At 43.8% G+C, this 15,626-nt stretch overlaps 1 protein-coding gene across 1 annotated transcript in view; it reads left to right on the top strand.

Annotated features, from left to right (window-relative positions):
- The window catches only part of vps50 (VPS50 EARP/GARPII complex subunit), a 216,257-nt gene that overhangs the window by 166,472 nt on the left and 34,159 nt on the right, over positions 1–15,626 (top strand). The window contains exons 21-22 of the mRNA XM_072253436.1: positions 7,385–7,506; positions 8,744–8,824. Coding sequence (XP_072109537.1) covers positions 7,385–7,506; positions 8,744–8,824 — 203 coding nt within the window. The remainder of the gene's footprint in view (positions 1–7,384; positions 7,507–8,743; positions 8,825–15,626) is intronic.

The following is a 15,626-nucleotide window of genomic DNA, read 5'->3' as shown; positions in this document are numbered from 1 at the left end:
CAGCCTGCTGACAGTTGCTGACCAGTCCTGTGTACTTGGAGAGCTTCCTTTCAAAGACCTCCTCCAAGCTATCTTCCCATGGGACTGTCAGCTCCAGCAGCACCACTTGCTTAGTCGACTCAGACACTAGGACAATGTCTGGTCACAGGGTGGTGGTTGCGATATAGTTGGGGAACTTCAGCTGCCCTTCGAGGTCCACCAACAGCTGCCAGTCCCTTGCAGAGGTCAGAATGCCTGCAGATGTTCTTTTGGCAGGTATTGGCTGCTCCCCAGCTCTGACAAAGGCAATGGTCTACTTGGAGGGTCGGGATCGCTTCACCCACTCAACTCCTGCACTGACGGCTTCAGCGATGGTCTTCAGGACCTGATCATGCCTCCACCTGTACCGTCCCTCACCAAGTGCCCTTGCACAGCCACTGAGGATGTGCTCCAGGGTTCCTCACTTGGAGCACAGTGGGCACGCAGGTGACTCTGCCTTGCCCCATGTGTGCAGGTTTGATGGGCTTGGAAGCACATTGTACACTGACTGGATGAGAAATTGGATGCGGTGTGGTTCGGCTTTCCAAAGGTCAGCTCAGGTCACTTTCTTCTCAACCGCAATATCCCATCTTGTCCAAGCTCCCTGTTGCTTCATTCCCACCGCCTTGCAGGCTCTCATCTCCTCCACTAACTGCCCTCACCTCCTCCTGAACTAGACGACGCCTTTTCTTCCCTCTGGTGTCCATTTGGGGAGTTGGAAAGGATCCTAGCCCAGCTCGGCCTTGTGTGACCACTCCCACCAGCCTCCTGTGACACAGCCTCGCCTCTGCCTCCTGAACAGCTTCCCCTGCCAGTACTTAATTGGATCCCTGCTCTAGCCACCTTCGGGTCACTTGAGTCCCTATACTGTAGCACTTCTCTGGCTCTTGTTACTTTGAATTCTTCCTCCAAGAATTTGAACGGCAGTTGCAGTTTGTTGTGGTGTCCATAGAATGCGATGCTGCTCAAGCTCTTTGGCAGCCCCAGCCATCTCCTGAGGTGGTTGCTAACCCTCCTCTCTAAGGTTTCGACTGTCGAGATCAGAACTGCATAGATGAGGAGGGGCCACAGGATTCTGGGAAGAATGCCATGCTGATAGACCCAGGCTTTAAACTTCCCAGGTAGGCCAGGCTTGTCCACAGATTTCAGCCAGCCATCCAACTCGGTGCAGGTTGCCTGAATGGATGTCGTGTCCCTTAAAGAGCTGCCAAAAACTTTGCCTAAGCTCTTGACTGGCTTTTCTGTGATGGTTGGGATGGCTGTGCCTGCGATGCTGAACCGGAACTTGTTCTCCACCTTCCCTTTCCTCAGCACCATCGATCTTGATTTGGCAGGTTTGAAACGTATCCGGGCCCACTCCACCACCTTTTCGAGCCCTTGCAGAATCCTCCGGCAGGCTGGGACTGATTCTGTGGTGACTGTGAGGTCATCCATGAATGCCGATAGGTGGTTGCCGTTGAGCGGAATTCATTCTGGGTCCTCTGCACTCTGGTTCAGCAGACTTAGTGAGCATGTTCATGGCTAGGGAGAACAGTGTCACTGAGATAGGGCACCCTGTGATGATGCCGATCTCCACCTTCTGCCAGGATGATGTAATTGCTCCTGAAGAGATCCTCATCCTGAAGTTGCTGTAATAATCAGCGATAAGGTCTCTGATTCTGCTGGGGACGTGATATTTGGTCAGTGTGAGCTGCACCAGCTTGTGCGGACTGGAGCCATATGCATTTGCCAGGTTGAGCCATGACACTGACAGGTTGCCCTTGTTCTCTCTGGCCTCCCTGATGAGCTGTGTTACCACACTGATGTGCTCCAGACAGCCGGGCATCCCTGAAATGCCACCCTTCTGGACTGATGTATCAATATAGGTGTTCTTTGCTAGGTAGGTGCACAGCCAGTTAGAAACTGCACTGAAGAAGATCTTCGCCTCGACACACAGCAGGGATATGATGCGAAACTGATCTACCTGGGTGGCATTTTCCTCCTTCGGGATCCACACCCCTTCAGCCACTCTCCACTGGGATTTTCCCCCTTCTCCAAAAGGTTTTCAGGATCTTCCACAGATGCAGCAGGAGTTTGGGGCAGTTCTTGTACACTTTGTACGAGGTGTTGCTTGGTCCTGGAGCCGAGCTTGCCTTTGCTTTGCAGATGACCTCTCTTGACTTCATTTAGTTGCAGCTCTGACATGTTGAACTGCGCATCCGGTTCAAGTGGGTCTATTAGGATGTTGCACTCTCCAACTCCTGCTCTCTTTCAGGATCATTATATATCTTCTTCAGATGTTGGTCTATGTCTTCCTGCAAACAGGTCAGTTTCTCACTGCGCTTCTCCCCCAGAAACTCCTTGGTGAACTTGAAGGGGTTGGCAATAAAGGCAGCACGTTTTCGGGCCCTTTCACGACGCCGCCTCCGATGCCACTCTGCCCGGCGGAGGACCCTGATCTTCTTTCGTAGTATGCACATCAGCTGGGCCAAGCCAATGCGCTCCTCTTCTCCTGCCTCCTTGTATTGGGACTTTAGCGCTTTCATCTCCTGCCTGATGTTGTGGATCCTCAATGCTCTTTCGTTCTTCGAGTAAGATGTTTTGGAGCCTTCCTTCTCCTCTTCTCTGAACCGTTCAGCTGCGATACTGACAATAATTGTTGTCGTGGCTTGCAACTTCCTATCAACCCCTCCCTTCGCCGTTGCCTCCAGAATTTGGTTAACGTCTTCATCAAACTGCTTCCATAGTGAAGTCATGTTAGCTGCAGGCCATTTGATCCGCCTCCTGTTAGACTTCATGTTAGAGGGATTAGTTTGCAACACCTGGAGGTTCTGGGCCTGGCCCTTCCTTCGTCTCACCAGGTTGGACATCTGCGCGTTATAATTCCAATGTCAAATCCACTTAGATCACATTTCTTCCCCATTTTGATGTTTGATCTGAACTTCTTGACCATGTTTGTATGTTTTTATGCATTGAGCAGTTGCCACATGATTGGCTGATTAGATATTTAACAAGCATGTGTGCAGGTGTACCTAATAAAATGGCCACTTAGTGGCCATCACTCATCACTCATTTCCCTTATTTTAGCATCCATCAGTTTCACCACAGTAAATCTAATAGTCATCAAATATCATGTGGCTCCATACTTCAACAGCCTTGCTGATCTTTTGTGAGGACCTATTCACTCTTTATCTACCCTTTTACTCCTAATATATCAATAGAACCTCTTGGGATTTTTTTTTAGCCCTACTACTAGCCAGATCTAACTTGTACCTTTTTTTTCCCATCCTATTTTCCCTCTGAGATGTACTCCAACGCTTCTTGGGATTGGTAATTGGTTTAATACTGTCACATGTTGGACACAGGTGATAAATTTTACTGCTAGAGTCATTGGTTTATGGTTCAATACAGTGCCAAACTGCTTTGATCACATCACAATGAAGTGGTCTGCGGTTGCCAAAGACTCATTTCATTTCTTCCCTGAAGAGAAAGGCAACGTAGATCATGTGATTCAATGATTTAAACCAAAAATTATAGAACTTTTTCCTTCTTCTCTGAATTATTAGGTTTCTGTTGTATCACATGATTGGAAATTTAATTTGATCTTCCATTTTTCGTGATTATTGTTATTATTGTCTAATTACCATAATACCACTTTCACTTCTAGTCTGTATTTCTGCCTGCCTGGTGAAAGATTGACAGTAATGAGTGTTAATTGTCTTCGGTGCTGAATCATTTCTTAAAACCATAAGTAATAGGGACAGGAGTTGGCTTCTGAAACCTTCCAGCATCCAACATTTAAAAAGTCCGTGACTGATCTGGCTTTTGATCTTGCCGTATATTTCTGGAGGTTGTGTTTTTCCATGTAATGCAAAATTGTTAGTCCATTTCAGCCCTATTCATACATAACTTGTGTGGAGCATTGTGATAAATTTGGAAATGTGCTGATCGTGTTGGCATTTGTAACAATTATTCTGCCCAGTATTTTGTGTTCTTGCCAAAAATAACTAGATAATTTGTACTTTTGCATGCATTGAACAAAATACTTTGGCCAGGCATTGTCTGGCATTACTACTCTTCAGCTAGTATTCCTTTCTAACTACCAGAGCACATGCATTATTGTAGATCAGAAGTATCCAGCTGTGCCTCCAGACCATGTTCCTGGCGTGTCCTCAGCTGCTTCCCACATCCAGGCTGAGACCTTACTCGCTGGTGCTTTTCTTCCACCACTACGCGCCTTCAACCCTGATTCTTCCACCACTACACCCCTTTAACCTTGAACTCAAGCTCTCCCCTATCCCTTCATTCCTCTGAGTTCCCATCTTCCTCCCACCCCACTTTCCCCAAACACCCCAACCCTGCCCTCTCCTCTGACCGCTCTAATTCCCTGCCCTCCCCGACCACAGCTCTAATTCCTACCCATATCTTCACCATCCCTTCCAATCTTCCTTCCTCTGAGACAGAACATTTTATTCTCAGCAATGGCCTTACCTTTGAGTACATACAGCTGCATCTCTGAGTTCTGCACCCACTATGATGTTGAGTTCTTCTTCCCTTGCCTCTGTCTCCAAACCCACTTCTTTGGCAAAGATTCTCCACACCCCACTGAAGACCCCCTTCTCCCATCTTCAACCCCCCTCCTCTTCTCGGCACCCCACTCTGATCTTCCATCCACTCTGGATCTTTCCATCTCTTAACTGCCAATGAGACATCAACCGTCTCGACTTTTAACACTTCCTTCTCCTATGCAGAACTTGCACCTTCTGAACGCATTGCCTTCCACTCTGTCTGCACCAGTCACAAGCTTGCCATCCAACCTGCAGATGACGGGGTTGCTATTGTAGTCTAACAGACTGGTTTCTACCTTGCTAAGGCCAGGTGGCAGCACTCAGACACCTCCACTTACTCCTTGAGCAGTACCCCACTCAGGAGCATCTGGCCACTGTCTCCAGCACCATCATCATCCCCATCAACTCTGGGGAACTCCCATCCACTGCCACCAGCCTCATAGTTTCCTTACCCCTCATTGCTCACTTCTACCTCCAACCGAAGATTCATAAACCTTACTGTCCAGATAGGCCCACTGTTACTGCCTATTCCAGACCCACTGAACTCGTGTCCACATACCTCAACTCCATTTTGTTCTCCTTGGTTTAGTTCCTTACTACCTACATCCATGACATTTCACGTGCTCTTGATCAATTTAAGTTCCGTGGTTTTAATCGCTTCATTTTCACTATGGATGCCCAATTCTATCCTGCATCAGGAAGGCCTTAAAGCAGATTTTTCCAACCTGGGGTCCTCAGACTCCTCAGTTAATGGTAGGGGTCCAATGCATAAAAATGATTGGGAACCTTTGCCTTAAAGCTATCCGCTTTTTTCTGAACAACAGACCTAACCAATTTCCCTGCATCACTACCCTCTTCCATCTGGCTAAACTGCTTCTCATCCTCAACTTTGGCTCCTCCCACTTTCTCCAAACACAAGGTGCAGGCATGGGCCCCAACTATACCTGCCTTTTAGTTGGTTATATGGAACAGCCCATGTTCCAAGCTTACACTGGTAATATTCCACAGTTCTTTCTACATTATATCAACAAGAGCATTGGTGCTGCTTCTTTCCTGCACTTTCTGCTTTCTGTAAGGGTCAGCCTCTAAATGACTCCCTTGTCAACTTGTCCCTCCCCACTGATCTCTCTCCTACAAGTAGGACAAGTGCTGCACCTACTCCCAACTTCTCCCTCACCGCCATTCTGTGCCCCCAAACAGCCCTTCTAGGTGAAGCAGCATTTCATCTATGAGTCCAGCATCAGCCGCACTCAACTGCATCTGTTGCTCCCAGCTACTGTACTACCTCCTCTACATCAGTGAAACCCAGCACAATTTGAGAGCACCTTCACTCTGTCTGCCATAAAAGGTGGGATTTTTTGATGGCCACCTATTTCAATGCGACTTCCCATTTCCATTTTGAGATGTCAGTCTACGGCCACCTCTACTGCCACGATGAGGCACCGCTCAGTTTTGAAATGCAACACCTCATATACCGTCAGCCTGATGGCTTGAACGTCAATTTTTGTAGCTTCTGGTAACTTATGTCCCTTTCTCTTTTCCCCCATTCCATATTCTGGTTTCACCTCACCCCTTCTCACCTCTCCGTTACCTCCCTCTGGTGCCACTCCTCCTTCCCTTTCTTCCATAGTCCACTCTCCTCTCCTACAAGATTTGTCCTCCTTCAGCCCTTTACCTCTTCCACCTATTACCTTCCATCTTCTTACTTCATTCCCCCACCTTCCCCCCCCCCATCAATTTGCCTTCCTCTTTTCCTGGTTTCACCTGCCAGCTTATAGTTGTCTTCCTCCTCCCATTCCCCTTCCTATTCTGGATTCAGCCCCTTTCCTTGTCAGTCCTGTTGAAGTGACTGTTTATTTCGCTTCATTGATGCTGCCTGACATGCTGAGTTCCTCCTCCATTTTGTGTGTGTTTCTCAAGATTTCCAGCATCTGCTGAATCTCTTGTGTTTATGATCTTTTCTGACTTGGAGTTTGAACTAGGAGCCATTTGATGTCAACTGATCCAAACCAACTCGCAAAATAAACTAATTTGGAATTTTATTGATTAACGTTGACATAATATTTGTGAATAATAATCTTGAAGAAGGGTCTCACAGCCCAAAATATCGACTGTTTGTTCATTTCCTTGCATGCTGCCTGACTTGCTGAGTTCCTCCAGCATCTTATGTGTGTTGCTTTGGATTTCTAATATCTGCAGAATTTCTTGTATTTGTAATATCTGTGAAACTAATGCCCATGGTAGGTTTCTACAGTCGGTATCCTGGATTAGTACAGTGCTGGAGGTGTCAAATTTTCTTTGGCTGTTTTAAAAGGCAATCCAATTAGCAGTAACTTTCCCACTCTGTTCTCCCAACCCTTGGGAATTTTTGAAAAACTATATCTATTTCCTTTTGAAATCTGTTTGCACCACTATTTCTAGAGGTGATTCCAAATCCAAGTCAGTTGCTGCATGTAAGGTATTTGCTTATTTAGGTTGTCTCTGGATTCTTTCTCAGGTTACCGTAAACCTGTGTGATCTCATATGTTGAGCCTTTCACAGCTGAAAATGTATAGCTTCTCTTTGTTTTCACTATTTAAACTTATTTTAACTATCCACGACAAATGTCAATCCAGCCTTTGATCTAAGAAGAAAAATTCCTTCTAGTTTCTCTACGTGATCTGTAATCCTTCATTCCTGAAATAATTCTAGAAAATCTTCCTCCTTTTTGTAATCTTGTCACAAATGTGTAACTATTACTTTGTCAATAGGAGTGAGAATTAGCAAAGCAAGCTGAACTTAGTGTCATTACTGTTTGTGTTTCTTGCTTTCATTTCTAGGAAAATACATGCAGATGATGAATATATTGAAGCCAATTGCCTTTGATGTGATCCACTGTATGTCACAACTATTTGATTATTACCTGTATGCAGTGTATACTTTCTTTGGGCGGGAAGACATGGTAAGTTCACAAATACTGTAATAAGATATTGCTATGATATTGAAATCTATATTTATTGCAGTTTACAATAGAGAATATTTTAGATTATATTTTTCAAATAAAGTATCATTGATTTCAGCTGCAATAAACTTTCCATCTGGGCTTTCGAGCTAAAGTCTAGATGGAAAGTCTAGATTCAAGCTTGGGCACCACGGTAGCATAGTGGTAAGCGTGACGCCATTACAACTCAGGACGTCAGAGTTTGGGGTTCAATTGCCGTGCCCCTATAATGGAGTCTGTACGTCTTCCCCATGGAATGTGTAGGTTTCCTCTGGGTCTTCCGGTTTCCTTCCACAGTCCAAAGGCATACCAAGTAGGTTAGTTGATCATTGTAAATTGCCCTGTGATTAGGTTAGGGTTCTTAGGGGTGTTTTGGAGCAATCTGGCTCGAAATACCGGAAAGGCCTATTCTGCGCTGTATCTCTAAATAAATAAGACCAAAGTTACAGAAACTTGGCAGCGAACCACTTGGTACAATAATGTGAGGCAATGGACTGGGTTGAGTTATGCTGAGGCCAGAAAAAGAGCGCAAGATTAAAAAAGATGGAGGTGCATAGCTGCCAACCCCGGATTCAGGGCGGCACACACTGACTGACTGACAGAAACTTGAAGTAAAAACTGAAAGGAAAGAAGTTAAGGTTTCATATCGAACAGCTTTGATCAGTACCTGAAACTTTTTGATTCTACCCTGATCTAAGTGTTTATGGCAATTTATATTTTTTTAGACTTCCACTTTCTTTAACGTTTTTATGTTTTAAGTTGCAGCAACTTGGTGTACTACTTTCCCTTGACTCCACCCCTTTCACCCTCCTCAACTATCTGATCAGTCAACATAACTGCTTTTTTTATGCACTAAATCCATAAATTGTACTTGCTAATACAAAATACTAATACTGTTTCCTTAGTGGTCGCTCTGTACACTAATGGTACCAGATTCAAAAGGTGGGGGGTTGTCAGGCCACAAAATGGTGGACCTGAATGCTTCAATCTGTATTTGAAGAATATAAATAATGTACTGCTTTGACATTCCTTTTGATTTACATTTTAGAATTAGTATAAGATAGAAACTGATAATTCTTTATATTTTTGAACAAAGATTAGATTGTATTCACTCTTATTGTTAGATTAGATAATAGTACGTAAATAAATTACTCCATTGATTGAGAACTGACCTGCAGGTTTTATTATTTGCTTTCAGTATGAGTCTACAGGACTAGGATTAATCAGCAGCAGGCTACGAACCACGCTGAGTAGAATCCAAGAAAGCCTTATTGATCTGGTGAGGAAGTGCATTTCTAAATTATTCCTTTAGTTAACTTAATAAATGATTGCCAAAATTGTCCAAGATTTGTACCTTCAAATTTCGGGAAATTCTTGGACTTTTGGTAGCTATGGCTGGTAATTAATAAAGAATTTTCAATATATACTTGTTGCTTAATTGAATGCTTATATGTAGAAATTGTAATTTCAGTATCAAACATGGTTAAATGTTTCATTTTGGGTCTTGAAATAAAGCCTTAATTCCCCAGTAAGTTGACTAACAAATCACTAATATTTCTTCAGTGTGCTCCTATATCCATTTTGGCAGTCATGTTATATAAAAAAACAAATTACTATAAAATACTCAATACAACAGTCAGTGAGTCCAAGTGTGAGAGCTAATAGCTCAGATCAATAACCTTCATCAGCTCCTGAAGAATTAGAAATCAGGCATGCTTAATTATACTTGATTTATAGTCATAGATTTTTATAGATGGAAACAAGCCCTTCTGCCCAAATCATTAGTGCTGACTAGGGGCCTTTTGAGCAGGCACTAATTTTTCTGCATTTCATCTGTATTGCAGCCATTCCTACCCATGTACATGTCCAAATGTCTTTTGAACATAATTGTATCTTTCCGTATGCCATGGAAAATCTTAACCCTCAAATCCCCTTAAAACCTTTCTCCACTTACCTTAAACTCCCTACACTGGGGAGGGGGAAAGATTGTGACCAAACACCTTGTCATTTTATGAACCTCCATAAGGTCACCTCTGAGCCACCTTGCCTTTGGAGGAAACATCCCAGCCTCTTCAGCCTCAATTTGTAACTCAAGGCCTCCAGACACAGAAAGTTTCACATTCTTGGTATGGCAGCCAGCACTGCACACAATATTCCAGGTCTGATCTCACCAGTATCAGATACAGTTGTAACATGACGTTCCAACTCCTAGAGTGGTGATGGCTTTGCCACTTTGTAACAGTATTTCCAGGTTCTGGGAGTTGTATTATTGTACCTCATGGTCTTACGATATCCCAACACTTCCCGACTGCTTGTCATTCACTGTGTATGACGTGCCCTGGTTTAGCTTACTGATGTGCACCATTTTGCATTCCTCAAAGATAAATTCCAATTTTCGTTCTTTTGCCCAGTTTCCCAGTTGCTCTAAATGCTGTTATAACCTTAGACAACCTTCTTCATTGTCCACAATACCACCATTATGGTTGGTATCATCCTCAAAACTTATTTATTGTGCACCTACACTCTCATCCAAATGTTATGTGTCCAAACATGACAAACAACAGAGAACCCAGCACTAATCCCTAGAGCACACCACTGGTCACAAGCTACCGATCTGGAAAAACTATTACCCTTTGAATCTTCCCACCAAATCAGTTTTGTATCCAGTTGCCTAGCTCATCCTGGATCCTATGTGATATCACTTTTCGGACTAGTCTACCATGTGGGACCTTGTCCAAATTCTTACCAAAGTTCTTGCAGGCAATTGCCCTTGGTCACCTCTTTGACTGTTTGGCAATTACTTTTCCTGAGACTGCAGGAAACTACAGAGTTATGGATACAGTTCAGCATCCAGTTCAACCAGTTTCTGCTCCACAGACTCTGTCTGTACTTCTCTCTGCCTTGGTAATGCAGCCAGCATAATCAATGACTTCACCCATCCTGGACTTTCTCTCTTCTCTCCCATCCCATTGGGTGGAAGATATAAAAGCCTGAAAGCACACACCACCAGGCTCAAGCACAGATTCTATCCCACTGTAATAAGACTATCGAACAGTTCCTGAGTACAATAACATGGTCTCTTCACCTCCTAATCTACCTTGCTGTGACCTTGCACCTTATTGTCCACCTGCTCTTTCTCGGTAACTGTAAAACCTTAATGTGTATTCTGTTATTATTTACCTTGTACTACCTCGATGATGAATTGAAGTGTCTTATAACAGTGGGATAGAATCTCTGCGTGAGCCTGGTGTTGTGTGCTTTCAGGCTTCCACCCAATGGTATGCAAGGCAGGTTTGTTACCTCACTACTTGTAGCAGTAATAGATCACTTTACCAAAATTAGACCAGAGGCATGCTGATTATTCCTAATCAGTACTAGCTTTTCCAAACACAGATAGATCCTGTGTCCTAGAATCTCCACCACCGATGTTAAATTCAGTGGCCTGCATTTCCCTGGCATTTCCTTGCACCCTTCTTAAAGGCACATTAGCTACCCAACAGTTTTTCAATAGCTCATCCCTGGTTAAAAAAACATAAAAACCTGTACCATGGCCCAGCAATTTCCTTGTTTCCCGTAATGACCTGGTATGCAACTATATGATGCATAAATACACCTGGGTAGATGAATCCATACGTATGCTCTTCAAGACAACCAGCACCTCTGTTTCAGGACATCACTATTTCTTTCCTTGAATTCCTTAGCTTCCATAAATGCCTTCATGGTAAATGCAGAGCAGAAGTACTCACTTAAGATAATTTTCTCCCTCTGTCTCTCTCACTATATTCCATGCCCATCCTCTGGGCTTCCCCCCTCTCCCTTTCTTTCTCCCTAGGCCTCCTGTCCCATGATCCTCTCATGTCCCTTTTGCCAATCACCTGTCCAGCTCTTGGCTCCATCCCTCCCCTTCCTGTCTTCTCCTATCATTTTGGATCTCCCCCTCCCCCTCCCACTTTCAAATCTCTTACTATCTCTTCTTTCAGTTAGTCCTGACGAAGGGTCTCGGCCCGAAATGTCGACTGTACCTCTTCATAGAGATGCTGCCTGGCCTGCTGCATTCACCAGCAACTTTTATGTGTGTTGCTTGAAATTCCAGCATCTGCAGATTTCCTCGTGTTTGCACACTTAAGATATTGCCCATTTTCCATAGTAAACAGACATACTGATTCAAAACAGGACCTATTTCTTCCTATTTACCCTTTGCTTTTAATATACTTACAGAATCTCTAGGATTGACTCATTGCTTCAAGTGCTCCATTATCATTCCAGTCCCTAAGAAACCCACTATCAAGGGACTAAATGACTACAGACCTGTTGTCTTGACATCTGTGGTCATGAAGTCCTTTGAGAGACGAGTGTTGGCTCACCTGAAGGACATCACAGGCCCCCTGCTGGACCCCCTGCAGTTTGCTTATCGGACAAATAGGTCAGTGGATGATGCACTCAACATGGGACTGCATTACATACTACAATACCTCGAATACCCCAGGAACTTCTGCGAAGGTCCTGTTTGTTGACTTCAGCTCGGCATTCAACACTATCGTCCCAGAAATCCTCCACTCCAAACTCATCCAGCTCACTGTCTCCCCCGCCATCTGTCAGTGGATCACAAGCTTCCTGACTGACAGGGTGCAGCAAGTGAGGCTGGGGAGCATCATTTCTAGCACCCGGACAATCAGTACCGGTGCCCCCCAGGGATGTGTGCTCTCCCCACTGCTCTTCTCCCTTTACACTAATGACTGCACCTCACAGGATCCATCTGTTAAACTCCTGAAGTTTGCAGACGACACAACTGTCATTGGCCTTATCCCAGACGGTGATGAGTCTGCATACAGACGGATGGTAGAACGGCTGGCCCTCTGGTGTGGTCAGAACAATCTGGAGCTAAATACGCTCATGGCTGTGGAGATAACAGTGGACTTCAGGAGGAGCCCCCCAATACTCCCCCCCCCCCCCCCAACTCACTATACTCAACAGTATTGTGTCCGCTGTGGAGACCTTCAGGTTTCTGGGTGTCTCAATCTCCCAGGACCTGAAGTGGGCGCCCAACGCGGACACTCTTGTTAAAAAGGCTCGGCAGAGGTTGTGTTTCCTACGTCAACTCAGGAAGTACAGCCTGCCTTAGGAGCTGCTGATTCAATTCTATTCAGGAATAATCCAGTCTGTTCTCTGTTCATCCATCACTGTCTGGTTTGGATCAGCTACCAAACAGGACAAGAATATACTCCAAAGAACAGTCAAGGCTGCGGAAAGGATTATTGGTGTGAAGCTGCCCTCGATCCAGGACTTATATGCATCTAGAGTCAGGAAGCGAGCAAGCAGCATCATTGTAGACCCATCACACCCTGGACATCATCTGTTCCAACTCCTTCCTTCTGGTAGGCGCCTTAGATCACTGTATGCCAGGACAAATAGGTACAAGAACAGTTTCTTTCCGTATGCCACCAGTCTTATGAACACTTGAATTTTAGTCTATTATAAACCAAGTCCACCTGTACATACACAGGTATACCTCATTGTATATAGTTCACGATTATTTGCACTATTGTTTTGTTTGCTTTTTGATTCTATACAGCAAGGGCTCAGGGAAACCGGCATCAAATTCCCTGTATGTGTCCACATACTTGGCGATAATAAAGGATTCTGATTCTGATTCTATAGCTCAGCATTTAACATCATTATTCCCACCTGTAGATCGAAAAGCTACAGAACCTAGGCCTCTGTATCTCCCTCTGCAACTGGATCCTCAACTTCCGAACCTTAAGACCATAGTCTATGCAGATTGGAAATAATATAACCACCTTGTTAACAATTAACACTGGCGCTGCACAGGGTGTGTGCTTAGCCCATTGCTCTACTCTCTCTACACCCATGACTGCGTGGTTAGGCGGAGTTCAAACAGCATCTATAAATGTGCAGCTGATAACCATTGTTGGCAGAATTTCAGATGGTGACAACAGGGCGTACAGGAGCAAGATATACCAGTTATTGAGTGGTGCCGCAGCAACAACCTTGCAGTCATCGTCATCAAGACCGAAGAGTTGATTGTGGACTTAAGGAAGGATAAGACGAGGGAACACAAACCAATCCTCTTATCAGGATCAGAAGTTTGAGAATAAGTAGAAGTTTCAAGTTCCTGGGTGTCAGTATTTCTGAGGACCTAACCTGGATGCAACATATTAATGTAGTTATAAAAAGGCAAGACAGTGATTATATTTTATTAAGAGTTTGAGGAGATTTGGTTTGTCAACTAAAGCACTGGAAAACTTCTACAAATGTACTGTGGTGAGCACGCTGACTGGTTCCATCACCATCTAGTATGGGAAAGCTACTAAGATCAAAATAAGTTGCAGAAACTTGTAAAATTAGTCATCTCTGTCATGAGCACCAGCCTCCATAATATCTAAGACATCTTCAAGGAGTGCTTCCTTGGGAAGACAGGCCCATCATCAGGGATCCTCACTACCCAGAACATGCCCTGTTACCATGAGAAGGAGGTACAGAAGCCTGAAGGCACACACTCAGCAATTCAGGAACAGTTCTTCCCCTCTGTCATCAGATTTCTTTCTTTTCCAATGTTTTTATTAATTTATATATTAGAATACAGAGTACAGGAAAAAATATGTATGTCAATACATAAAACTAAATCACATATAGAGACTCATAATTTCTAAATGAACATTGAACCCATGAACACGACCTCACTACTTTTTTTATTTCTGTTATTTTGCACTACTTATTAAATAGTTAATTGAAAAAAGCATATATGTAACCCAGTGTTTTTCTCCATATTTATTTATCATGTATTTTATTGTACTGCTGTCCTAAAGTTAACAAATTTCGTGACATATGCTGGTGATATAAAATCTGATTCTGATTTCTTCTTTACCTTATCTCCCAACGATACCTCGAGCCCTTTTTGCCCTGCTGATTTCCCCTTCAAGTGTATTTCTACATATTTTGTACAGCTCAAGGGATTTGCTTGATCCCAGCTGCTGATACCTGACACGTGTGTCTCCCTTTTCTGAACTAGAGCCTCAATTTCCCTCTTCAGCCAGGGTTCCCTAATCTTACCAGCCTCTCGTTTCACTGTAAAAGGAACATGTTGGCCCTATGACTCTCCCTATCTTATTTTTAAAAGCTTCCCTCTTGCCAGACATCCTTTTACCTGCCAACAGACTTTCCAAACCAATCTTTGCAAGCTTATAATACCATCCAAATTGTGTGCAGTATTTGCCTACTTTTTAAGGAAGAAGGTTCATGTGCTGGAAGCAATTCAAATAAGGTTTACGGAACTCTTATCTAGAATGTGCCTTATGTCTCATTACAAAACATTGGACATGTTAGGCTCCTGTCTGCTGAAGTTTAGAAGAGCAAAAGATAGCCTATTCTAACATACGATGTTGAAGGGTCTTGACAAGATGGATGTTTCCTCTAGATGTCTGAGTCTAAGTTGGGGCTCACTTTTCAAAACAGTTATAAGCATTCATTGAATTACTGTTATAGAAGGAGGCCATTTGGCTCATTGAGTTTACATCAGCTCACAGCAGAACAATCCAAACAGTTCCCTTCCTCTTCCCCTCATTTTTCTATAGGCCGGCAACTCATTTCCCTCTCAAGCACCCTTAACTTCCTTTTGATGTTTGGCCGCTTGACTACATATGTAATTTATAAAACAGTTACTCTATCAGAACATCTTTGGAATTTGGGAGGAAACCAGAGCACCTACAGAAACCCCCCACTGTCACAGTGAACATGCACAGACAGCTCCAGAGATCAACGCTGAATGCTGGATCAGCCATAATATTATTGAAACAAACCACATTATTGTGTGTTCTCGAACATTGAAAGAACATGGTGTCAATAGTGGGGCAAAGGAGTGGAAGAGGCATGCATACAAGAACTGTAAGAATAAGTGGTTAGAAGGTTGTGCTGTTCCAGGTTGTGACATTTAAAATGGAGAACACAGGTTTTTAAAAAAAATCTTGGATTTTGTGTTCACCTTGCATTTTGTGCCCTTTAACACATTATTTACCAGAAAAAATATTGCAGTATATCATTTCTTGCAGTTGAACGAGATAGTG

This window comes from Mobula birostris, chromosome 3 (genome assembly GCF_030028105.1).
Source record: "Mobula birostris isolate sMobBir1 chromosome 3, sMobBir1.hap1, whole genome shotgun sequence".
Taxonomy (NCBI): domain Eukaryota; kingdom Metazoa; phylum Chordata; class Chondrichthyes; order Myliobatiformes; family Myliobatidae; genus Mobula; species Mobula birostris.
The sequence above is the reverse complement of the archived record's forward strand: the minus strand, read 5'-3'. Positions and strand labels throughout refer to the sequence as shown.